At 34.6% G+C, this 21,868-nt stretch overlaps 2 protein-coding genes across 5 annotated transcripts in view; both read right to left on the bottom strand.

The window, feature by feature from the left end:
* Nucleotides 1-312: 312 nt before the first annotated feature.
* LAMTOR3 (late endosomal/lysosomal adaptor, MAPK and MTOR activator 3) lies at nucleotides 313-14,027 on the bottom strand. 2 transcript variants are annotated; one of them, XM_021938660.2, is made up of 8 exons: nucleotides 13,816-13,991; nucleotides 13,437-13,482; nucleotides 13,080-13,120; nucleotides 11,452-11,486; nucleotides 6,473-6,531; nucleotides 4,728-4,861; nucleotides 3,270-3,333; nucleotides 313-1,278 (listed from the first exon to the last, which is right to left on the bottom strand). In XM_021938660.2, the coding sequence occupies exons 3-8, from the start codon at nucleotides 13,101-13,103 to the stop codon at nucleotides 1,205-1,207; spliced, it is 390 nt and encodes a 129-aa protein (XP_021794352.1). In that variant the 5' UTR covers nucleotides 13,104-13,120; nucleotides 13,437-13,482; nucleotides 13,816-13,991; the 3' UTR covers nucleotides 313-1,204. The 2 variants fall into 2 exon arrangements, with proteins under 2 accessions (XP_021794352.1, XP_003899058.1); XM_003899009.3 differs by lacking the exon at nucleotides 13,080-13,120 and having other exon boundaries at nucleotides 13,816-14,027.
* A 1,697-nt stretch (nucleotides 14,028-15,724) lies between these two features.
* Nucleotides 15,725-21,868, bottom strand: part of DNAJB14 (DnaJ heat shock protein family (Hsp40) member B14) — a 51,812-nt gene continuing 45,668 nt past the window's right edge. The window contains exon 8 of one of the 3 annotated variants that reach the window (XM_003899010.5): nucleotides 15,725-20,618. In XM_003899010.5, the coding sequence (XP_003899059.3) occupies nucleotides 20,494-20,618 (125 nt within the window). In that variant the 3' untranslated portion in view covers nucleotides 15,725-20,493. The remainder of the gene's footprint in view (nucleotides 20,619-21,868) is intronic. The other 2 variants (XM_009207250.4, XM_031664406.1) reach the window with 2 other exon arrangements.

Below are 21,868 nucleotides of genomic sequence, written 5' to 3'. Positions count from 1 at the left end.
CAATGCACATGTACTGAACTGTTCCAGGGAAAAATTGATTGTCAAAGAAACTAGAAAGAAATTAACAACTCTGAATGATAGACTGCATTCCTGAACATAAAGGGCATATTCTAGAACTGTAGTACCTCTTTCATGGAGATTAAATTAGCTTCATGCCTGAGGTTTCTTGGTTTCTTTTCTGTTTTGTTTTTGAGACGGAGTCTCTGTTGCCCAGACTAGGGTGCAGTGGCGCAATCTCGGCTGACTGCAACCTGAGGTTTCTTTTCCAATTAACAGTTTATACTACCATAAAACAACCTCCAAACCAATACCTACAAGAAACACTCATTATTTATTCATGTGGCTGAAAGAGTAATTAAGTTTAGATTTTTGGAAAAAGTCTGAACAAAAACAGGACCTATATAGTGCTCAAACTATATTTTTAAAAATACTATTTTATTTTTACTCACGTATGAAAAAAATGGCTATACTATCATGTTTACATACATACTAACATTGGAAACAGAATAACGAATTGTATTTAAATTTTATAAAGAACACACAAACATTAAAACAGTGATTGGTTACAGAAAGCAGAGTTTGAGGAAAAACCATTAGCTATAATTTTCATTTTCATTAAAGAGCAGCACCCTCTGAGAATAATCAAACTGATTAGTAATATTCATCTATACTGCAAAATAATATGTACAAAGTTAAGTTAGTGATTGTACTGATTTTATTACTTTTATCAAGCCATTTTATGTTCCTCACTCAATGCAAAGAAATAAAACATAATCTGAAGAAAAATATGTCCTTATTATTATTCACAATAAAAAGTTGGCTTCATTCTGCAAGCCTGGGCATATTGTACAATTGGGAGCACTCAACGGCTCAAGTGGATCGATGTACCAGTTTGATTCTGATCCACTGAACAGAATCTCTCATCCATATCTGGCGACCAGACTAACTCCATGGGAGCTGTGATAGACTGAACCATTTCTGTGGTATCCCTAGATCACACTAAATAAGAAAGATGCTACACCAGAAAATATAGCAACTGATCTATCCATAAATTAACATCTATATGCTAGCTCTTTAGTATAAGTTGGAAAAAGTGGCCCTTTCTTGAGCACATGGATAAAAGTATTATTGTAGTCTAAAGATTGCTGGATTGATAGTGTGTTATTATAATGAAGATAAGGTACACACTGAAACCACTGTCAGATTAAGAAACTTCCACAACTTGTCTCAATTCTTCAAATAATGGAGCAAGTTCCTTTTCTAGGCTGACAATTAGTCCTAAAATAAAGAGATTAAGAAAATTACATGTTAGAAAAATGTTCCTCAAAGTCTGAAATTCAAATTTCCTCAAGCCCAAAATACATAGTTACCAAAAGTAAATCAGAACATAGTTTATTTCCCATGACTGAAACAAAATACAGGTTGAATATCCCTAATCCAAAATGCCGGGTACCAGAAGTGTTTTGAATTTTGGAATATTTGTACAATACTTACTAGTTGAGCATCCCTAATCCAAAAATCTCAAATATGAAATGCTCCAGTGAGCATTTTCTTTGAATGCCATATTGGTGCTCAGAAAATTTCAGACTTTAGAATGTTTTGGATTTCAGATTTTTGGATGAGGGATGTTCAACCTGTACTATAACCCTAAATAAAGTAACCAAAAACTCTGTAGTCATTAATAAGTTTATTTTCAGCATCTATTACTGAAGTAAATGAGTGAAAAATACTTATATATTAGGAAATACAGAATAAATTATATGCACTATAATTTGTTAGAGTTCTAGAACGAAAATCTTAATTTATACCTTACTGTTTCAAAATTTGCATTGACTCAGAAATAATACATATAATTTTTACTAAATCAGGCATACTTTTGTCTCCGAGCAAATTTTAATGGATTACATCAAAAGATAGGTAGATAGCTTCTATGCTGAACAAAGGAAATCAGAAATTTATTTTTATAAATTCAACAAAGCTAAGACATAAATAAATATTTCAAATGAAAAAATATTTTAAAAATAAATGGTAGAGTATAAAACACACTGGAGTTCATTGATGAACCTGGGAGATAAACATCTAGAAGTCAGCATATCTAGCTTCTCCTTAGTTTACTAGAGTGAAAGGCTACCTACCTCAAACAGAGCCTGTTTTATGTTCAAACAAATAAAGATCTTTCTCTGTCTTATAGAACATAAAAAGCATCTGGACTCTCAAGGAAAGGGTCCAAGTACTAAAATATTGTTCTGTACATTATCATAATATACAACAACTGGTGACTTGGTATGTGATAGGTCATGTACCAAAATTGAGATTTAGTATATTTCATAAATATACTTAAAATCTAAACACCATTACTATCCTATATAATTCAGAAAGTGCTTTTACATATGGTATTTTACAGATTTCTAAAATGTTTCAAAATGGAAGAGATCTAATAGATCATCAAATCTAAACCTCTCATTCTAAAGATAAGGTATCTAAGAACAGGCTTCAGTGACATAGCTAGAAGAATTTGCTCAGCTTGGAGAGAAATCAAACAGAAAAAAAATACATCACAATTCTCAACAGCAATCAAATCTAAAGGAGACAGACCTTTTAATAAAAATCCTACTTTATATAAAATGAAGTAAAAAAATTACAACCAAGTGAATAGTCATTATTTTACACATAAATATTCGGTGAAAGTATTGGATACAATGGAATTTTACTATCCTCTATAAAGGATACAGCTTCCTAGCATTTGTTCTCAAATTCTTCAGTTCTCAAGAAGAATGAGACTACGTTCGTCTTATTCAGGCTCTTTAACTTCTCAATCACATTCATTTTCCCCATTAGGTAAAATTTTAAAAATTCTAATTTAATAGATTGGTCTATAATTCATCAATCATTTTAATGCATTTTGTTGGGTTATTTTCATCTTGTTTTCTTAAACTGCTGTAATGGGAGCAAGATGTAGCACTCAAGATAATATTTAATTTTCCTGTCTCCAAAAAAAAAAAAAAAATCACTTACCCATACGGTCTCATTTGAACTAGAAAATAACATTGTAAGATGGAGAAAGCATATATTATCTCCATTATACAGATATGGAAACTAGGATTCAGAGAAATCACTTCCCAAGACATGGAAAAAAGACAGTGAAACTGGGCCACAAGTTCAAGATTTTTGGCTCTAAATCTACTATTCCTCTTAAATTAAGGTATGGTAATTAAATTAATTTTTTTAAATTAAGGATTAAAAGTAATATTTAAGGTAATTAAACACACCTGTATTGGCACTGCTGCTGGCTATGAAACTCACCACCAAAGGTAAACGATTAAACTGAACCACCTAAAAAGAAAATAAGAGCCAAATAATATGTTGCATTGTGAAAAGGTAGTATAACTAAACTGAAATGTCTTAATCTTTCAAAACTTTTAAAATGATTAATGTTTTAGTCCAACATCATAGTATTACATTATGAAATAGAAAGGAACTTTCTATTTCAGTGAATATTTCCATAATTAGTGATGATCTCTTAGAGACATTAATACCATTGAGCCTGGAAAGTTTTTAAGGTGAAACTATGTCTTCATTTTTTTATCTCTAAAGCCCAGCAGAATGTCAATTACATCATAAGGACTTAATAAGTAGTTGATAATTAAATGGATAAATACAGTAGTTCATTCAGGTAGGTTATCTTCACGATATTTTCTGGCTCTTGTGTATTACAGTAATTTAAATTAAATTTAAAATAACTTTAAATTACCTTCAAAAAAAAAAAAAAAACTTAGTTTCAACCTAATCCTTATTTGAAATTAAAGGTCAGATGGTTTGGTTATGTTTTACCTAATACACATTAAAATATGTAACTTTTAAAATAAAAGATGGGCCTGGCATGGTGGCTCACGTCTGTAATCCTAGCACTTTGGGAGGCTGAGGTGGATGGGATCACTTGAGGCCAGGAGTTCAAGACCAGCCTGGCCAACATGGTGATAGCCCATCTCTACTAAAAATACAAAAATTGGCCAGGCCTAGTAGCACATGCCTGTAATCCCAGCTACTTGGGAGGCTGAGGCTTGAGAATCTCTTGAACCTGAGAGGCGGAAGTTGCAGTGAGATGAGATCATGTCACTGCACTCCAGCATGGGGCGACACAGGCAGACTCTGTCTCGGAAGAAAAAAAAAAAAAAAAGAGTAACTTAACATCAATTGATTAGGAAACATAGCTCTAAAGCACAAGGAATTAATTCAGTCTTAAGAAAATATAGCTTGAGATCAAGAGACATGTAAAAACTAACTTATTTCCCACAAATAATAACCTCATTTATTACATATATATGATTCCAAAAAATGAAGGAATTAGCAGCAAGAGCAAATTTAATAAACTTTCAAGGAAAGTTTTTTTTATCTGTTACTACAACAAAAAAAGTGTGTCATCTGGGAAATCACAGTTGTTTAGCTAAGGGCACCATCTACTGGAGATAACAGTGACCTGACGTACACTTTTTAGGATAACATGTACTTTATTAAGTCACTTAATTACTTTTCCATCGTAATTATTTCCTGGTATAAAATGTGAAGAAAATTACTACCGTTTAACACAACCAATTTGAAGGCTAAAATTTTACAATTTCATCCCCTTCAAAACTAAAATTGAGAACTATAACACAAACTATTTTATATATAAAAGGCACAAAAATGACAACTGAAATCAGCAAATCATTTGATAATTATGAACTTACCTGGTAGGTGTTATAGTAACAGATGATACTTTTATTTTTTGAAAGTCCAAGTTTGCTCCCTTGGTCTGTTGCCAGGGCAAAAGTGGATAAGAAACCAGGTCGCAACGCATGCTCCGGAGCATTGTCATTGGCCACTAGAAAAATAAGTGATTTAAATAAAAATTATACAGAGGATATGATAGAGAGATTTACAGCCCTTTTTCATAAACCTCTGTTTAAAACTGAGCACAAAGGTTACGTTTCACAATATTGAAAATCATATCACCAATGGGGTCTCATCACTAATCAGGAAAAATTGCTCAGTCAAAAGTTCACTGATCACAAATAAGAGAAGAAATGCTGACTCTCACAATTTTTTTAAATTTTAAAAAGAAAATTAAATGTTTACCTTTTCTTGATATCTAACTTAAAACATAGATTAATCAAGCACATTTAACTGGTTATCTGAGGACTAGGTTAGAATAAACTAATGAAAAACGTTACAAAACTTCTGCTCTTATAAAACTCACAGCAAGGAATATCTCTCATAGATATTAGCAATCTGCAGCTAGTTACCTGTTTCATGTTTCTCTCACTCATTAAAAGGTCTGCATGGAGTTTGTTGTATTAATGAGTGCAGGGCTCAAGGCTTTAACACAGATATCCTCATGAAGAACATTAGAACTGGAAAATCTGAGATTATTTTGTTCAAATCCCTCATTACAGAATTAAGAGAAAGCAAGTAATCTGTCCACAACCATTCAACGACCATTTTATAGTGAGTTAGAAAGCACACTGGACCACACATCAGGAGATGATGGGTTCTGTTACTGACTCACGCCCGACTTTGGACTGCAATGTTTGAAGATTATAAACCACAGGACCTCCTTTGTTGATATTCCATGTTCTTATAATGTGTTTGTCAAAATTCTCCCAGAAATGGAATCAATGTCTATTATAGAAATGTTTATAATCTTTACAAATTCATGCAGTTTATTAATAAGAATCTAAGACACAGCTAACTCTCCATTGAAACTGCTAATGAAGTCCAAGTGTCTTTGCACTTTATTACCTTCACTTATAAAATGAAAGAACTAAATCAGTTGACTTCTAAACCTCCGTTCATTTCTAAAGTCTAAAATTATCTGACATATATGACAACTCCAGGTGGAAAATTGTACACAAAATATACAGAACATTATCCAATCTTTAATGTTTGATAAAGCCATTACAGTGTCCCAAAAAAACTAGGAACATCCATGCTCATAATACCATAAAATAAAAATAGTAAAAAATTGTCTGAATCCATACTGACTCTCTGTGACATCATGTTTACTTATGATTCAAATACATGGGTATTATCCTAAAACAACTAGCAATTTGATAAAGTGTGTGTGTGTGTGTGTGTATGTAATGTAGGGGTGTCTGTGTGTTTATCTAGCTGCCTACATGCTCACTCTCATCACTTAGATTTACTAATGGTTTACGTTGCACTGTAAATGTCTTTAACGGGAAATGGGTCTGTGATAAATCCATGCTTAAACTCTAGATGTTAACATGATACACCTGATATATAATACACTGTAGATTCAAATTCAACCTTCAACATACAAAAGCAAACACTTCCGCCAATACTAAGACCACCATCTCCTAAAATTTACTAAAATGAATTTTACATGTTTGCCTGCTGTACTACTCAGATGTAAATTACACGCATTTTTAGTCAAAAGCAAAGAAGATATTTGCATTTAAATGTTCACTTTTACCTTTAATAACAGGTACTCCATCTCTATCTGATACAACAATGGCATGGAGCCCTTCAACACTAGAAAAAGAAAATAGTTAAAATATAAAAAAAGTTAAAATATAAAATATTTCATTTTCTCAAACTATGCACCTCAAAGACATAATAATTCTCATGTATTTTCTGAAAAACCACAGGACCCCAAAATTCTCCCAGAAATGGAATCAATGTGTATTATAGAAATGTTTATAATATTTATAAATTCATGCGGTTTATTAATAAGAATCTAAGACAAAGCTAACTCTCCATTAAAACTGCTAATGAATGATCAGTCCATGGTTTACAAAAGCATGAAAGATTATCAGCAATGGCTACAGTGACAAAAAAGAGCCTTCTTCTTTTTTCATTCATGCAAATATTAAATGGCCGGTGTTTGTGGCACTTAATACTTTGACACTATGAAAAACAGAAATAAGCACAATCATTGCCTTCACGTGGCTTCTGATCTAAAAAGTGAGTGTGTTATCAATAATCTCACAAGAACAAACGTAAAACTAAAATTGGGGGCAAGTATTGTTAAAAAGTTCATAGGGGCCAGGCACGGTGGCTCACGCCTGTAATCCCAACACTTTGGGAGGCTGAGGTGGGCGGATCACGAGGTCAGGAGATCGAGACCATCCTGGCTAACACGGTGAAACCCCATCTACTGAAAATACAAAACAAAAAAAAAATTAGCCGGGCGTGGTGGTGGGCACCTGTAGTCCCAGCTACTCAGGAGGCTGAGGCAGGAGAATGGCATGAACCCGGGAGGCGGAGCTTGCAGTGAGCTGAGATCGTGCCACTGCACTCCAGCCTGGGCAACAAAGCAAGACTCTGTCTCAAAAAAAAAAAAAAAAAAAAAAGTTCATAGTGATATGAGAACCTAGAAAACAGGAGGTTGATGCAGACAGAGAGTGGACCAGGGAAGGCTTTCTGAGGCAGTAATATCTCAGCTGAGATGTTATGGTATTAAGTGAAAAGACGTGGGAAGACTGTTCCTGGCTGAAGAAGCAGGGCAAAACGAATGAAGGCCATGCAGCAATCCTTTCAGCCATGCTTACATAAGTAGTAAGCAGAATGGTCAAGCTATAGCTCTAAAGTTAGAAAGACCTGGGTTCCAGTCCAGGCTCTGCACTGATTATTTATGCTGTCTTGGGCTAGTTATGAAACCTTTATAAGCCTCAGATTAACTATCTGAAAAATGGGAATAACCGTACTTACTTAGATATTGTGAAATTTAATACAACGCACATAAAGTGTAGGCTGGCACATAATTCGAAAATATCACTTATTAACTAATACCAATGCTGTCAATTGTGCACAGTGACAATGACATAATTTATCACTAAAGTTTAAGTACTAAATAATCAGTGAGAATCCCTGGGAAATTAGCAATTAAGAAATACATACAGTAGAGCACAAAAGTACTGTGTTAAAAAATATAAGGTGACACTCCTCAACTTTCAACATTTATGCAAAACCCTTTCATTGTAACATAAAACTTATAGTCCTGTAACTATCTTATGGAATCTATAAACTACAACTCAGAGATATGTTCAATATCCCTACAGCAACCCGGAATTATCTATTCTTTGCGTTAACTTTAAAGTGTTAACTTTAATGTATTAACTAAGGAATAAGAAATAGTATATTAACCTTATGTTTAAATACTGACATTAAATTTTTAAAAACCCCATTGCAAAAACTTTTAAGTCAGAGAAGTGTTATTAAATGCGAGTGGAAAATGTTACAAACAAAATCATTTGTCTTCCTTACACAAAAAATAAGAATAAAATAACTTTATAAATGACTTTTATACTATTTTTATCCTATTATTGGCATGATTTCCTAGTCATTCAATCCTAAACTTATTTATGGATTAAAATATATCTCTAAGATTAATACATAACATAGGCCAGGCACGGTGGCTCATGCCTGTAATCCTAGCACTTTGGGAGGCCAAGGTGGGCAGATCACCTGAGGTCAGGAGTTTGAGACCAGCCTGGAAAACATGATGAAACCCCGTCTCAATTAAAAATACAAAAATTAGCCGGGTGTGGTAGTGCTTGTCTGTAATCCCAGCTACTTGGGAGACTGAGGCATGAGAATCATTTGAACCTGGGTTGCAGTGAGCCAAGATCGCGCCACTGCACTCCAGCCTGGGTGACAGAACGAGACTCTGTCTCAAAAAAAAAAAAAAAAAAAAAAAAAAACCAAAACAGATAAATACATAAAATAAATATATTCTTCTAAGTTTAAAAACTAGATTATATAAAACATATCCTACAGATATTTGTACATATGCCAATTATTTTGTGCAGTTACCAAAAGCAACATCATTTGAAACAGTAAAGCATTACAAACCCAACTGTCCATCAAGAAGGACAAGGTAAGATATGATATACACCTACAAAGGAATACTCTGCAGTCATGAGAAAGAGGAAGTTCTCTTTGTACCAGGAAAGATTACTCTCAAAGTTACATTCTTAAGTGAAAAAATACAGTTTAGAACAGTGTATACAAGCAGCAATAAATTATGTACCAAAATGTGCAGGCATATGTGTATGCTGTGTGTATAAATATGTGTATATACATGTCTGCTCATAGGTACATAAAATATCTCTACAGATAATGGTGGGTGCCTCTGTGAGGGGAAACTGTGCATGTGGCTGGAGAGGAAGGATGGGCAGCTACTCACTCTATGTTCTTCAGTGAACTCCTGAATCTGAACTTTATGAATGTACTACCTACTCCCAAAATAACTTAAAAAACAGGTAAAGAGGACCACAAAAATGTTTAGAAAAATTAGTGCCACCACAGGTAGCTTCTTTTTTAAAATTTCCATGGAAATTACTTTAAATACAACTAATGCTCCAAAGAAAATAAAAGGACTTTCTTTCTGATGGACTTCACAGAGAAATGAATTCAAGAGAGTAGAAAAATTACTTACACTCTTAAGTATATAATTTTAGAAATCAGGTCCCAATATAAAAGCTGTTTTCAATTCTACATACAATGCACAAAGAGTAATATGAATAGATTTTACTAATAATTAAAAATAACTGGCTCATGAAGAGATATTACACTTTTAGAAGAAATGAATTAAATTTTGTGAAATATTCTGAAGAAATCTAAACCTTAAGCTTACTAAAACAACCATTTTTTTCTAAAAACAAATGTTGCAGTACTAATGAAAGTCATCAGATTTAGTTTTATACACATAATTAGGAAATATTTGATTATTTTAAAACATACAAAGTGGGATTATTAAAGCCTGAGACAGCTTTGGGTCACAATTAGATTTTAAATTGCAAACGCAAGAACGATATTTTGCAGAGAATTCAAAAAATGCACAAAAACACACATTAGTATCCGTAGCTGGCAGACTTTGTTACTGAGAGGCACTGAGGTTCAACAGTTAAAAGCATGAATCCATGGCTCTGAAGCAGGATGTCTGCATCCAAACCCATACATCTAGCAACAAATCAAAGTGTATTCTACTATTCTTCATGAATGTTCAAAACATTATTATTTCTTCATTATTATTGTTCTGGGATGCAGTAAGCCTAATTTCAGTAAATGATATGAGTTGAACTGGCTTTTTTTCATTATTTAAAAAAAACCTGACAGTACTAATACCTTTCCTGCCATTATGAAAGATTTTCATAAAGCTTTTAACAAATATCCTTTAACTGAATTTATTTCTTGGATAAGCACGACAACCTGGTATTTCCCCTTTCGTTAAAAGATAAAAGACATCCGAATTCAAAGAAGGAGCAAGCATATACTTTCCAACTATTTCTGATCAACATTAGAACTACTCAGTAATATAATAAATACTTTTGGTATTATTCTCTAATTCCTTTATACAGACAGCTTCACCATACCCAGTGTCACACGCAATTATGACTTTCAGAGTACACTTAATAGTTCAAATGAGATCACCATTGTCTGAAACATTTTTGATACTTATAATCACAGATGATGTAATTAGAATCAATTATTGCTTTATTTATTAGATCTCCAGATGAATAATGGGTATCTTTCTGGTGGGTTTATAACTTAAGAACATTGAATGTAATTTTGCTGTTTCTTCAATAAGAGATGCTAACACTCAAAAGAGGATTGTAAATCACTAAGACTTCTAAGTGAATTAACTGCACTATTAACTATTTCGTCATATCGCCAGTGTAGTGGGGTATCTCTCCATTCCAATTTGAGCACCCTTTATGCTAAGGTAACTACAGAAAAATACAGAAAGTCCTCATTTTGCACAGTTCCAATATGCACATTTTAGTTAGTATGGTTGAGTAACACCACTTCCTGCAGAAGAGCACAGGTCAAATTTTAGTTAGCATGGCATAATACCTGAATAACTGCATAAAGTATAAACTTTTCTAATTCTTTAGTCTACAAATCATAACATAAATAATTACGCAACTAAGAGATGCACACTGTCATCAGTAACCAGCCACATCATTTCTTTCAAAGTATGTTGATGGTTGGTCACTGTGCATCTGTTATGCAGTTCACGCAGAGATAGCAAAGCATGTAGTTTTGTACCTCCTTGTCTCCCAATGATAAAGTATGTGACATTTAGAAAAAGAGATAATAAAAAGAGGAAACTGGCCGACAAAGATGAAATACAGCAAAGAAATGAAAAGTAATAATGCTGGAAGTGAATTTCAAATAAGGAGTTATAGAAGAAACAGGTGACCAAGGGAATGCTGACACCATCCCTCTAGATACACAGAGAACTCAGTGAAGGCAAACTTATTGACATAAATGAGGAAAGTGGTTGTGACGAAAATTTTCCAGAGGACATGATGCTGGCAAAAAATATTCATATTAAAGGAAATCTCAGAGATACTTCAAAACATTGAAAATACACAGACAAAATACTTCATAAAATTAACATATGGCATATAGAATTTATTCAGTAACAAATTAAAAATTTCTTACCTTGGTAACTTTTTATACAAGAATCGCTTTAGGTCCTGAAAGAGAATATTAAAAAATCATGTTATAATAATAGGCCTTCCACTGTTTTCTAGATCCTGTCCTATCCAAATTTTAGGGACGTTCAGTTATCATTCATAACCTTTCTTGCTGTGTTTTATCTTTCTCTGTCTGATTTGGATGTTTACTAGTCATGCAACTTGCAGTAAGTTAACTAACCTTTTTTCCCTAAGCCTATTTCATTATTTGTTGAATAGGGCTAATATAGAACCTACATCACAAGAGTGCTGTTAAAGTTTTTGAGAAGTTGCATGGATTAGCATACCTAGAAATGGGAAACACAAATACATTTTAGCCATAAAAATATATCATAATTTTCATACTAGTGTTTTATATCCTGTTGCTATTGTGTTCACTTGAGAAGACATTATAAACACCTTTCCAGGTTCAAAGATAGACTTTCCACCATCATTTTAATGGTCTTGGGTAAGGTGATATGACTTCTGTAAGACTGTTGTCTCACATTATAAAAATATGCCTTCCATTGTTTCATTATTTGTTGAACTCACCTACTCAACAAATAATGAAACAGTGTAAGGCATATTATAATAACATAATTATTAAAATATTCTGTTTAAGGACCTAAAATAAATTATATATGACTATGTGAGGCAACAGTCTTTTTTTTTGTTTTTGAGAGGGAGTTTTGCTCTTGCTGTCCAGGCTGGAGTGCAATGGCACAATCTCGGCTCACTGCAACCTCTGCTTCCCAGGTTCAAGCGATTCTCCTGCCTCAACCTCCGAGTAACTGGCATTATAAGCACCCACCACCACGTCCCAGCTTATTTTTTGTATTTTTAGTAGAGATATGGTTTCACCATGTAGGCCAGGCTGGTCTCGAACTCCTGACCTCAGGTGATCCACCCGCCTTGGCTTCCCAAAGTGCTGGGATTACAGACGTGAGCCACCACGCCCAGCCCAGACTTACAGAATATAAGATAAATGGCGAAGTGTGTCAAGTGTTTAACACTAAACACAGTTAAGACTAAAGAAATATAAGACTATTTTATTTTTCTAAGCTGGGGCTCACTGCAACTTCCAGGTTCTGGGCTCAAGCAATCCTTCCGCCTCACTTCCAGCATAGCTGGGACTACAGGGTTATCAATGCGCCTGGTTAATTTTTAAATTTCTTTTTGTATAACGGGGTCTTGCTACGTTGCGCAGGCTGATCTTGAACTCCCAGCCTCAAGTGATCCTTCCATCTCGGCATCCCAAAATGCTGAGATTACAGACTAAGCCACCGCACCGGCCAGAAGATTATCTTACTTTGTCTCATTACACTCTCTCATCCCAGGAATTTCACTGACACTTTAGGTATCAATTTTGACCTCGCATGGATTAATCAGATATCTGTTGTTTTGAGCCTCCAACACTTACTATTCTCCAAACCCGAATGATCATTTTATTTCATGTTATGACTATTGGCTTATTTTTGCTCTCATCCTACACACACACACACACACACACACACACACACCCATTTTATTTCATGTTATGTTTCTAAAGAGGCATGGGTTAGAAATCATCGTAAATTGCCACAATAAACCTAATAAGATATTGTTACCACTTACTGGAAAAAAGTATTCTGGGTACATGTCCTACTGACCAAATTCTGACAGGAAAAGCAGCCAACCATCATTCAGAATTTCAAATGGTAAATACACAGAGCCTCTCTTATACCCCAGCTGGATTGGTGAGTAGGGAGAATATAATTTTCTCAGTCTCAAGCACCTTAGTGTCCTCCACCCCCATTCGAGGCAGAAACTCAGGATCCTGCAAATTCATTCATATTAGTCTCCCATTTCACATACAAGAGAAAATAATTAACTGGGATGGGTGGGGATGGGAGGATCTTCTACCTCTCCCCGCTCAGTATTCCCCTCCAAATTCCCCACTCTCCCTTCCTCTTATGTGGGGGTGTCACTCACATCCGCCATGATGAACCCCTTTCTCTCGCAGGATCAATCTCCACGCCTGGAAGAGAAACTCCCGGTGACTCTTACCTCTTTGGCTTCCTCGTCCTCCCCACCCCCAACTTAACAAGCAAGATCAGCCCTGGTCAGAACCCGGCAAAACCCCCGCGGTTCTAGGGCTTGGCCCAGCGAGCCCAGTGGGAGTCGGAGTGCCCCAACACCCCAACGGGTACTCAGCTGGCACGCCTTGCCTCAGCCCACCCCATCCCTGCCCCTCCACCCCAAAGAGCTAGGCCCAAAGAAAAGAAGAGGGGGCCCTCTCCTTCTGTTTAGTCTCACCACCCGCGCCACCTCCGGGACTAGGCCTCAAACCAGGCAAAGTAGCGCCAGTTACCTGGGGTTTCTGGGTTGCCTGGTTCTCTCCGTTGTCACTTCAGGGACAGCTTTAAAGACAGGTTCCTCCTCAAGCCACCGTCACATGATTGATGACCTCTTCTGCGTTCCGGGAAGCACTTTCTACGCCGTCGCCCCACGATACTGGATTTCCGGAAGGGCCTGGCGGAAGCTTCGAGGGCGCGGCCGCCCGACGCGCCCCGCCCCTCCCCCGCCCACCGCGGGCCGCGTCTTGCGCCTGCGCCTTGTGTCACGGGCCGAGGGACGTCAGCTGTAGGGTAGAAGATTTGTACGAGATCGCTGGACCCTGAGGACCCCAGAAAATGCAAGCAAGGTTATGTGTTACAAGACATTCTTGTGCAGAGAGGGTGTATAAATGTCATTAGTTTTTCAGGGTCCGTTATCTTAAAACCTTTTCTTGTAGATGAAGAAATTTGAGGGGATGGTGTGATGAGCTGAAGAGCAAGCAACAGATTGCCTGTGATTGGAAGTATCAGGTCCACAGGTTTCTGACTTGTTTCCTAGGTTCTTGTGACTTCCCCATGGGTGCTCTTTACTCAAGGCCTTATCTAGATTGAATGGGGAGGAGCCATGGGTTTTCTGGAGCACTTCAAGCGTCTACTTTTAACATGCAGACACGGGATTACGGGTACTTCCTATGTTCCCTTTTACATCAGAATTTTTAAAAATTAGTAAGGTCTCACATAATAAATAATAATTGGAAAAAAAAAAAAAAAGCCTTGCCGGGTGCGGTGACTGACGCCTGTAATCCCAGCACTTTGGGAGTCCGAGGCGGGACGATCCTTTGAGCCCAGGAGTTCCACACCAGCCTGGCAAGATAGAACCCCATCTCTACTACTACTACTACTACTACTACTAATAATAACAACAATAAAGAATTAGCCTTACGTGGCGTGCGCCAGGTACTCCGGAAGCTGAGGCATGAGGATCCCTTCAGCCCAGGGTTTGAGGCTGCATTGAGTGGTGATCGCCCCACTGAACTCCAGCTTGAGTGACAGAGCGAGATGCTCAAAAGAAAAGCTTCTTTAGAAATCACATCCTCTTTCAGCTACCACCCTGTTTTTCCTCTACTCCCTTTCATAGCCAAATTTTCAGAAAATTTTAGCCTGGTTTTTAATTGCTGCTTGCATGTCACAAATCTAATCAGAGTTCTGTTGATTCTACCTCCTATCTTTGAAAACTAGTCACCTATCTATGTTTGTACCCTAGTGCAAGCCATGATCATCTCTCTCTTGACAATAACCTCCTATTCTTCTTACATTCTCTTTTGCCCTCCAGTCTCCATAGAGCAACAAAAATGATGTTCTAAAAACCCAAATCGGATCATTTAACTCCTTTCTTGAAAATCAACTTTATTGACTTAGGATAAAGTTCAATATCAGCATCATGGTTTATATATCGTTCTTATGGGGATCTGGCCCCTATATTGATTCTCTCACCTACCCTGGATTCCTTATGCTATGATCATACAAGTTTGTTTCCACTTCCATAAAGATTTTTATCACTTTACCAACTTAGCACATTCTGCCTGAGATATTTCTCTAGCATACCTTAATCCTACTAATCTCTTCTTTTGCATTTCAGCTTAAACTCACTCTCAGAGAAGCCTTTCCTGACCCTCACTGAATAGTTTAGGCCTTCTAGATAAATGCTTTCATTGTGCCCTGTAATTTTCTTTGTAGAATTTATCATAATTATAATTATTTACTTGATATTTATTTTCTTTGCTAGATGGAAACTCTAAGGTTTTTGTCTTTCTTATTCAATGATTGATTCCCAGCACCCAGCTCACTGCCTGGGATATAGCAAGCATTGATACACTTGTTGCCTAGTTGAATGAATGAAAGAGTGGCCATATTAAAAGTATAAAAACATGATAAAAACAAACATTTTACAGTGAGAACAGACCTTTTTATTAATATATTGAGATAAACTACAGAGACTGAAAGACAAAAATTCATATTTCATTCAGAACATTCATTAAAAATCAAATGCATTTACTTTGCGTTCTCACAGAAAATTTTATTTAAGTCTGATATAACATTAAATATTTTACAAATCAGACATTTCATTTTAAAATCTAATTTATAATCCTGAATGCATTATAGACAAAGTAAGCTCTCCTTTACTAGTTTCATTTAACTTATACAAGGCTTCCATTATAATTCCATCAAACCTTAAAAATTACCTGCAGCTTTTAAAAATACTTAAAGTAAATGGAAAGAAAGTCTTATGCAGCAATCCAAAAACCAAAACCAGAAATTGGCAAGAAGCATTTCTTAATACAGATAAACTGCAAAATACCATTTATGTGTGTTTCTTTCTTCTCACTGATTTAATCATCCTATTCAAAATAATTCTTTTTGAAACTAATAATTACAATACTCCAATGTCACTGAAAATCTCTATGATTTTAATTGTGTACTTAAATGGCAAAGTAGAATATCAGATTGAAATGTACAGTCTTGTGCTGAAGTGAATGAGGCTTGCCATGCCAGGTGTCATCTGCTATGCAGTTACAAGACATCTTGGCAACTAGTCATCCCAGTTTTTACTAACTTACTAAACAAGGACATTTCAAGAAATACTTCTTAACCCTATATATTTCCAGATGGCTGGATATAGAAAGATATAATTATGTTTGAAGCATGGACCTTATAATAGGAATCTCTGCATTAAAATATGAAAAAGAGCAACAGAAAGAAGTCACACCAATGAAATTGTGTTGACTGATTTTCAAAGTTAGAAATAAAAATATCCACTGCTAATGGAAGCCCTGCACTGTGCAAACATAGTGTGGTATATATTAAACAATCACACATTTGAGGTATTAGCTGGAAAAAAATATATATATACACCTGTACATAGACACATCCACAGAATATTCACAAATCTATTGGCCCCAACACCAGCAGATAGTCATATTAAATAAAAAAAATCACATACCAACAGGAAAAAGTTACACATAGGGAATTTACAAAAAATGTGGTGCTATAATCCTTAATATAAGGAGTATGTTTTGAATTAATGTTTTGAGGAAAAGTGTTTCCATTTATATGAAAGTTATCTATTTAATAGTAATAAAACCAAAAAGGAAGCTGAATTCTAGGACTGTTTTGCCTGCCAAATTATTGAAGGGATGAACAAGAATTCCTTGAAAAACCTCATTCTATCCTTTTTCTTTGTAACTAGAAATTAGAATTTAAAATGTTGGAAATTATTGCCAGATTACTTTCTTTTCATTGGTTTATAGGGTATTTTATGGATTTTAACTAGGCAATAGTCCAATGTGGTCAACAGACATGGTTTTTCAGCTGTTGAATGAAAATTAAAACAGGTATTGTTGATTTTCATTAGTTTTTCTGTTCAGATAAGAAAAAAGATTATGAATTCCCTTTCAGTTTGCTTCACTCAGTATGAAGATGGCTAGTAGTAATAGGATAGTACTGAACCCAAGCTTCACATGGGGAAGCTCGACAAATGTACAAATTCTCCTCTTTTAACCATTTGGTCCTTGGACATAAAACTTGCTTAACTGGCAAGATGGCTCACTTGGTCCTCAAGCCAACGTCAAGAAATATTTAGCTGTCTTAACACAGGTGGGAGTTTTTTTTTTTAACGAAATACATAGGAATCCATTAAGTAACATCAGCGTGTCGTATGTGTTAAATAGCTTCATTTAAAAATATTACAGATCAACAGAAGGGAAATCAAAAACTTAATCATTTTTCTCAGTAACTACTTTACATACTAGTGTAATTAAAGATTTAACTGGAAGAAAAATTAAGCAAAAAGTATAATTAAAGTAAAAAGCTAGTATTCCACATTCCTGTTCCTATGAACACCTGAGCTGACACAAAAGCTGAGTAGTTTAATGCACTGGCATATATATGCCTTAAGGACTGTACTTTTCTCTACCAAATCTTTGTAAATCATAAACAAGCATGTAATGATTATGAAACAAATATTTAGGCGTTCAAATGTAATGTTTACAAAATATATTATATTCACTTATTAGATGAATCCAACTTGACATTTTTCATTGTTGAGAATTCAGTTCACATTTAATCAAACTACATTCTGAAATTTACAAATGACTAAATGACTAGCACCAGTCTATTTGGGAACTAAGGAATCAAAAGAAGAGGAGAAAGGTACTATTTTCATTTCCCCCAAACCCTCACAAGGACAATAATGTTTGTGTGCATATGCATTGGTGTATTTGTGTGTGTTTATGTAAAAAGGGGTAAAAATGTAAAGCATTAATAAATATAACTGCTGCTAAACTGTTAGAATACCAGTTAGAGGAGCTAATAAAGCAATATTCAAAGATTGAGGACTTTTAGGTGGTCATTAGAATGAGCCAATGAAATTGCAAAGTTCATGTAGTTAAAAATAAGATAGCAAAATGTTGGGATTTTTATTATAAAAAAGCAGCAAACATGAAAATCTTTCATCTCAAGATATCTAAACTCTTCTTACTTTGTATGATTAACTCCAAATTATAAGACACTTGTTGAGCTTTTACACCATGATATAGATGACATTAAGGACTGAATCTTTACTTGCATATTTCATATGTGGCTTAAACTGTCAGGCACTCAGTCTGTCATTTCTCACTGCAGAAAATTTTATCAAACACATTTTCCCTAGCATTTTATGAAATTTAATGGAATGCAGCAATGCAACTGAAATATAATACTGTCCAAAAGCCATGTATGACTTTATAATATACACTTTATGGTATCACTTAACTTTGTATAATAACTTCACCTATCTCCTTAAAGCTGGGATTAAGGGAAAAAGAATCAGTCAACAAGAAGGTAAGTTCACAGAATTATCAGCCATAATAGTGTAAATTTGCCATTAAAATTAGAAAAATAGATGAAATATTTTTCATTCAAGTTTTCATAAATTTTCTGATACATATGAACTTTCAAAGTTAATTAAAATGCTATGAACTTAGTTTTTTAAAAAAAAACTTACTCTACAGGCTCAACAAAATATTTAAAATTGTATTTTCTCTTAAGCACTGTTTTTTTTTTTTTAAGGTAACATTTCTAAGAGCAAGTTGGTTAAGCTGTCTAGTTTTCCTATGACAGTATGTTGTTTAGTTTAACCTACTAATTCAATCAGGCATTTCTATTGATTCACCTGGAAAAGGGGATACAACAGAACATTTTTAAGAGCTCATTTTAGCAGTTTTATTCAACAGATGCCATAAATTAACTACATTCAGAAAAAAAACTTAAACAAAGAACAAAGCCACCCTATCTAGCATTCTCTCACTCAAAAAGAAGTACCAAAGATATGTTTATGTTCCACTAACCAAGTATGAAGCAAAATCATTAAAATATTACAACTGCTAACCACAGAAGACTAGAAATCAAATAGTTTCATATCCAGTATACAGGCACCAAAAACTTCAATTTCCAGCTGTTTTCTTTTTTCTAATTCATATTATGGATTTACTTACAAGGAGCTTATTCTTATAGGATTAATTCAATTACTCAATGGTGAATAGATTTTAGCTCAGAATTTTTAAAGGATGACTTGCTTTAAGTTACTGTTCTACCTGCTGCTCTATTTCTGCTCACACTTGCATATGGCCAAACAGATCATGCTCTGATCAGGTAAGTATACTGTAATCTACTTTTATGTTTAGGAGTTGGCATAGGGTTAAAAGGCACAAAGCTATATTTTAGTACTCATATTTCTTATTACTTATTTGTAGAAGAACTTCTTTGGATCCTGCTTAAATGATCACCAAGAAACTGCAAATTTCTATGGGGGAAAATGTGAGTCCTCTTCATAAATTTTAGCAGTCTTCAAGGACATATACATCAAAATTTGGTGGCCTTTTACGTATTGGAATTGTAAATGACATAACTGCAGTTTACTGTTCAACACCCTTTTAGTTTAATATTTATAGCCATTTCCTCATATTTTCTTTAAAATCTATCAGTATAGCATTTCATTTCTATGCATGTATATGTATAGTAATTCATAAAACTAAATAGCAAACTGATATTCTACACCAGTTCATTTATCTCAATATATATTTTGGAATATAACGGCAATATTAAAAATATCAATTCCCTCTAAGCTGATAATACTATAAGATTTTACACAAAGTTAAAGTTTTTTTCTTTTTGGAAAGGTTTCATTGTTTAAAGTCCACATATTTGACACCTTGATAAGGAAAATGTAAATGTGTCATATAACATTTATTCCATCAATTTAAACTGAAGTGTCTCATGGAGCTAAACACTAAAGGAATTTAAATAAAAAAGCAGTAACCTGTATGTACACAAAATGATCATTCCATAAATATTTACATGACAAGGGAAAAAATGGAGAATCACTAAAACTGGAAATTGCTACAGGTGTGATAATCCTTTCTCAAGACATTTTAGTTAGGAATCATGTAAGCTTTTAAAATGAAAATAATTGTAGAAGCGTAACTAAAATATTCCATTTTAGTTTTCAATTACTATTTAAAGGAGCCAGTAGGTCATAAACAGTCCAAGATTTCAGGAACCAACTATTCAGTTTAGTTTTCAGTATTAAATCTTTTTCTTCATCTCTCATGATGAAACTAAACTTACTTACAGAAAAAATAAAGAGTACGCTAAAAGGTGTAAATAAAAATTCCAGTTCATCCTCCTTTATAAAGACTGGTAAGCCGCTCTAATTCTTTACAGTTGTCCATGCTCAAGGCATCTGCCTTCCTTCGGAGTCGATCATCACGGTACACTTTTGCTGCATACTGCATATCTGTTTCTGTTAAGAAAGAAAAATATTTTGCTAATTGAATAAAATTTTTGTCACCTAGTTGCTTAAGCTCAAGTGATGCTTTACAGGAGCCCTTCGATATATTTTGATTAACTGACTTAAAAAAATGCAAGTACAACTCCTAAAAGCTGTTTTAGTAGGAAAAAAAAAATTTTAATGAAAACTTTATCTGAAGTCTAGCAGGTAAAACAAACACAGAAAAGAAATAAGGATAGAATCCTGTCAATTCATGTTGGAATCCTTTCTCTCTACTCCTGTTCCCCAGTGGTTTAAAAACTATTCCTCTGAAGCATCATCCTGGCCTCTTTTCCTAAAAATATTATATGCTTTTCAATACTGCCAGTGGTTATTTTTGCTGTGGCCTTCTGTTAAGATTTCAGATTATCCCAAGACTTAAGTATTTAATACAAAAATTTTAAATCTTGTTCTGAGTTTACTTAAATTAAAAAATACATATAATAATGTTACTGAAGGAACACAGATTAAAAAAATGCTTGTTATACAATCATAATATTGCTATTCAGCAAATAAGTACTTCTGAGGCTTCCTTCTGTGTGTAGACAGCACAGCTACTAATGATATACAGACTACAAATCAAAATTCTTCAAGGAGTATTCCTTGTTTTTTCCTGTTACTCTCAGTCATTTCACTGTTTATTAATACCTGTAAAGACCAGGAGCACTTAAAGAAGATTTAACAAAAAAAGAAATCAGTTACTTTCTGGAACACAATGGTCAAAGTAGAAGACATCTGGTTTATATGGATTAGTCAAGATCACATTAAAAATATACTCACAGTTAAGAGAGCATTCCATTTGTAAAAATCTCCAGAAATAATCTTTACCAAATCAACTGGACTAGGATTAACAACTCAATCAATATTATACTACGCCTTTTATTTACACATATGCACTTATATCTATTTACAGATGATTCTTCCCAAAGGAGAAATTTGAGACTTAGATAAACCAAAGTTCACACTGCTAACGAATGGCAGAGTCTAGATTCCAATCCAACTCTCCAATGCCTAGCCTAATATTCGTTCAATTATTTAAAGTACTGCTTGGGCTGGATAGTTTTTTTGTTGTGGGGGGCCTGTCCTGTGCATTGTAGGATGTTTAGCAGCATCCCTGACTTTAACCCACTAGATGCCAGTAGCAATCCCTTTCCATTCCCATCCCATGATGACACACAAAACTATCTCCAGACATTACCAAACATCTCTAGAGATGGGTAGGG

This window comes from Papio anubis, chromosome 3 (assembly GCF_008728515.1).
Source record: "Papio anubis isolate 15944 chromosome 3, Panubis1.0, whole genome shotgun sequence".
NCBI classification, from domain to species: domain Eukaryota; kingdom Metazoa; phylum Chordata; class Mammalia; order Primates; family Cercopithecidae; genus Papio; species Papio anubis.
This window is presented reverse-complemented; position numbering and strand designations above follow the sequence as displayed.

What these genes read in the sequence shown, in the direction of transcription:
- LAMTOR3 (XM_021938660.2), bottom strand. Translation starts at nt 13,103, where the DNA reads ATGTACCCAGAATACTTTTTTCCA. An exon ending in TTGTATAAAAAGTTACCAAG is followed by an intron (nt 6,532 to 11,451) that starts GTAAGAAATTTT and finishes TTCTTTTTCTAG; the next exon opens with TGTTGAAGGGCTCCATGCCA. An exon ending in GTTACTATAACACCTACCAG is followed by an intron (nt 3,334 to 4,727) that starts GTAAGTTCATAA and finishes TTTTCTTTTTAG; the next exon opens with GTGGTTCAGTTTAATCGTTT.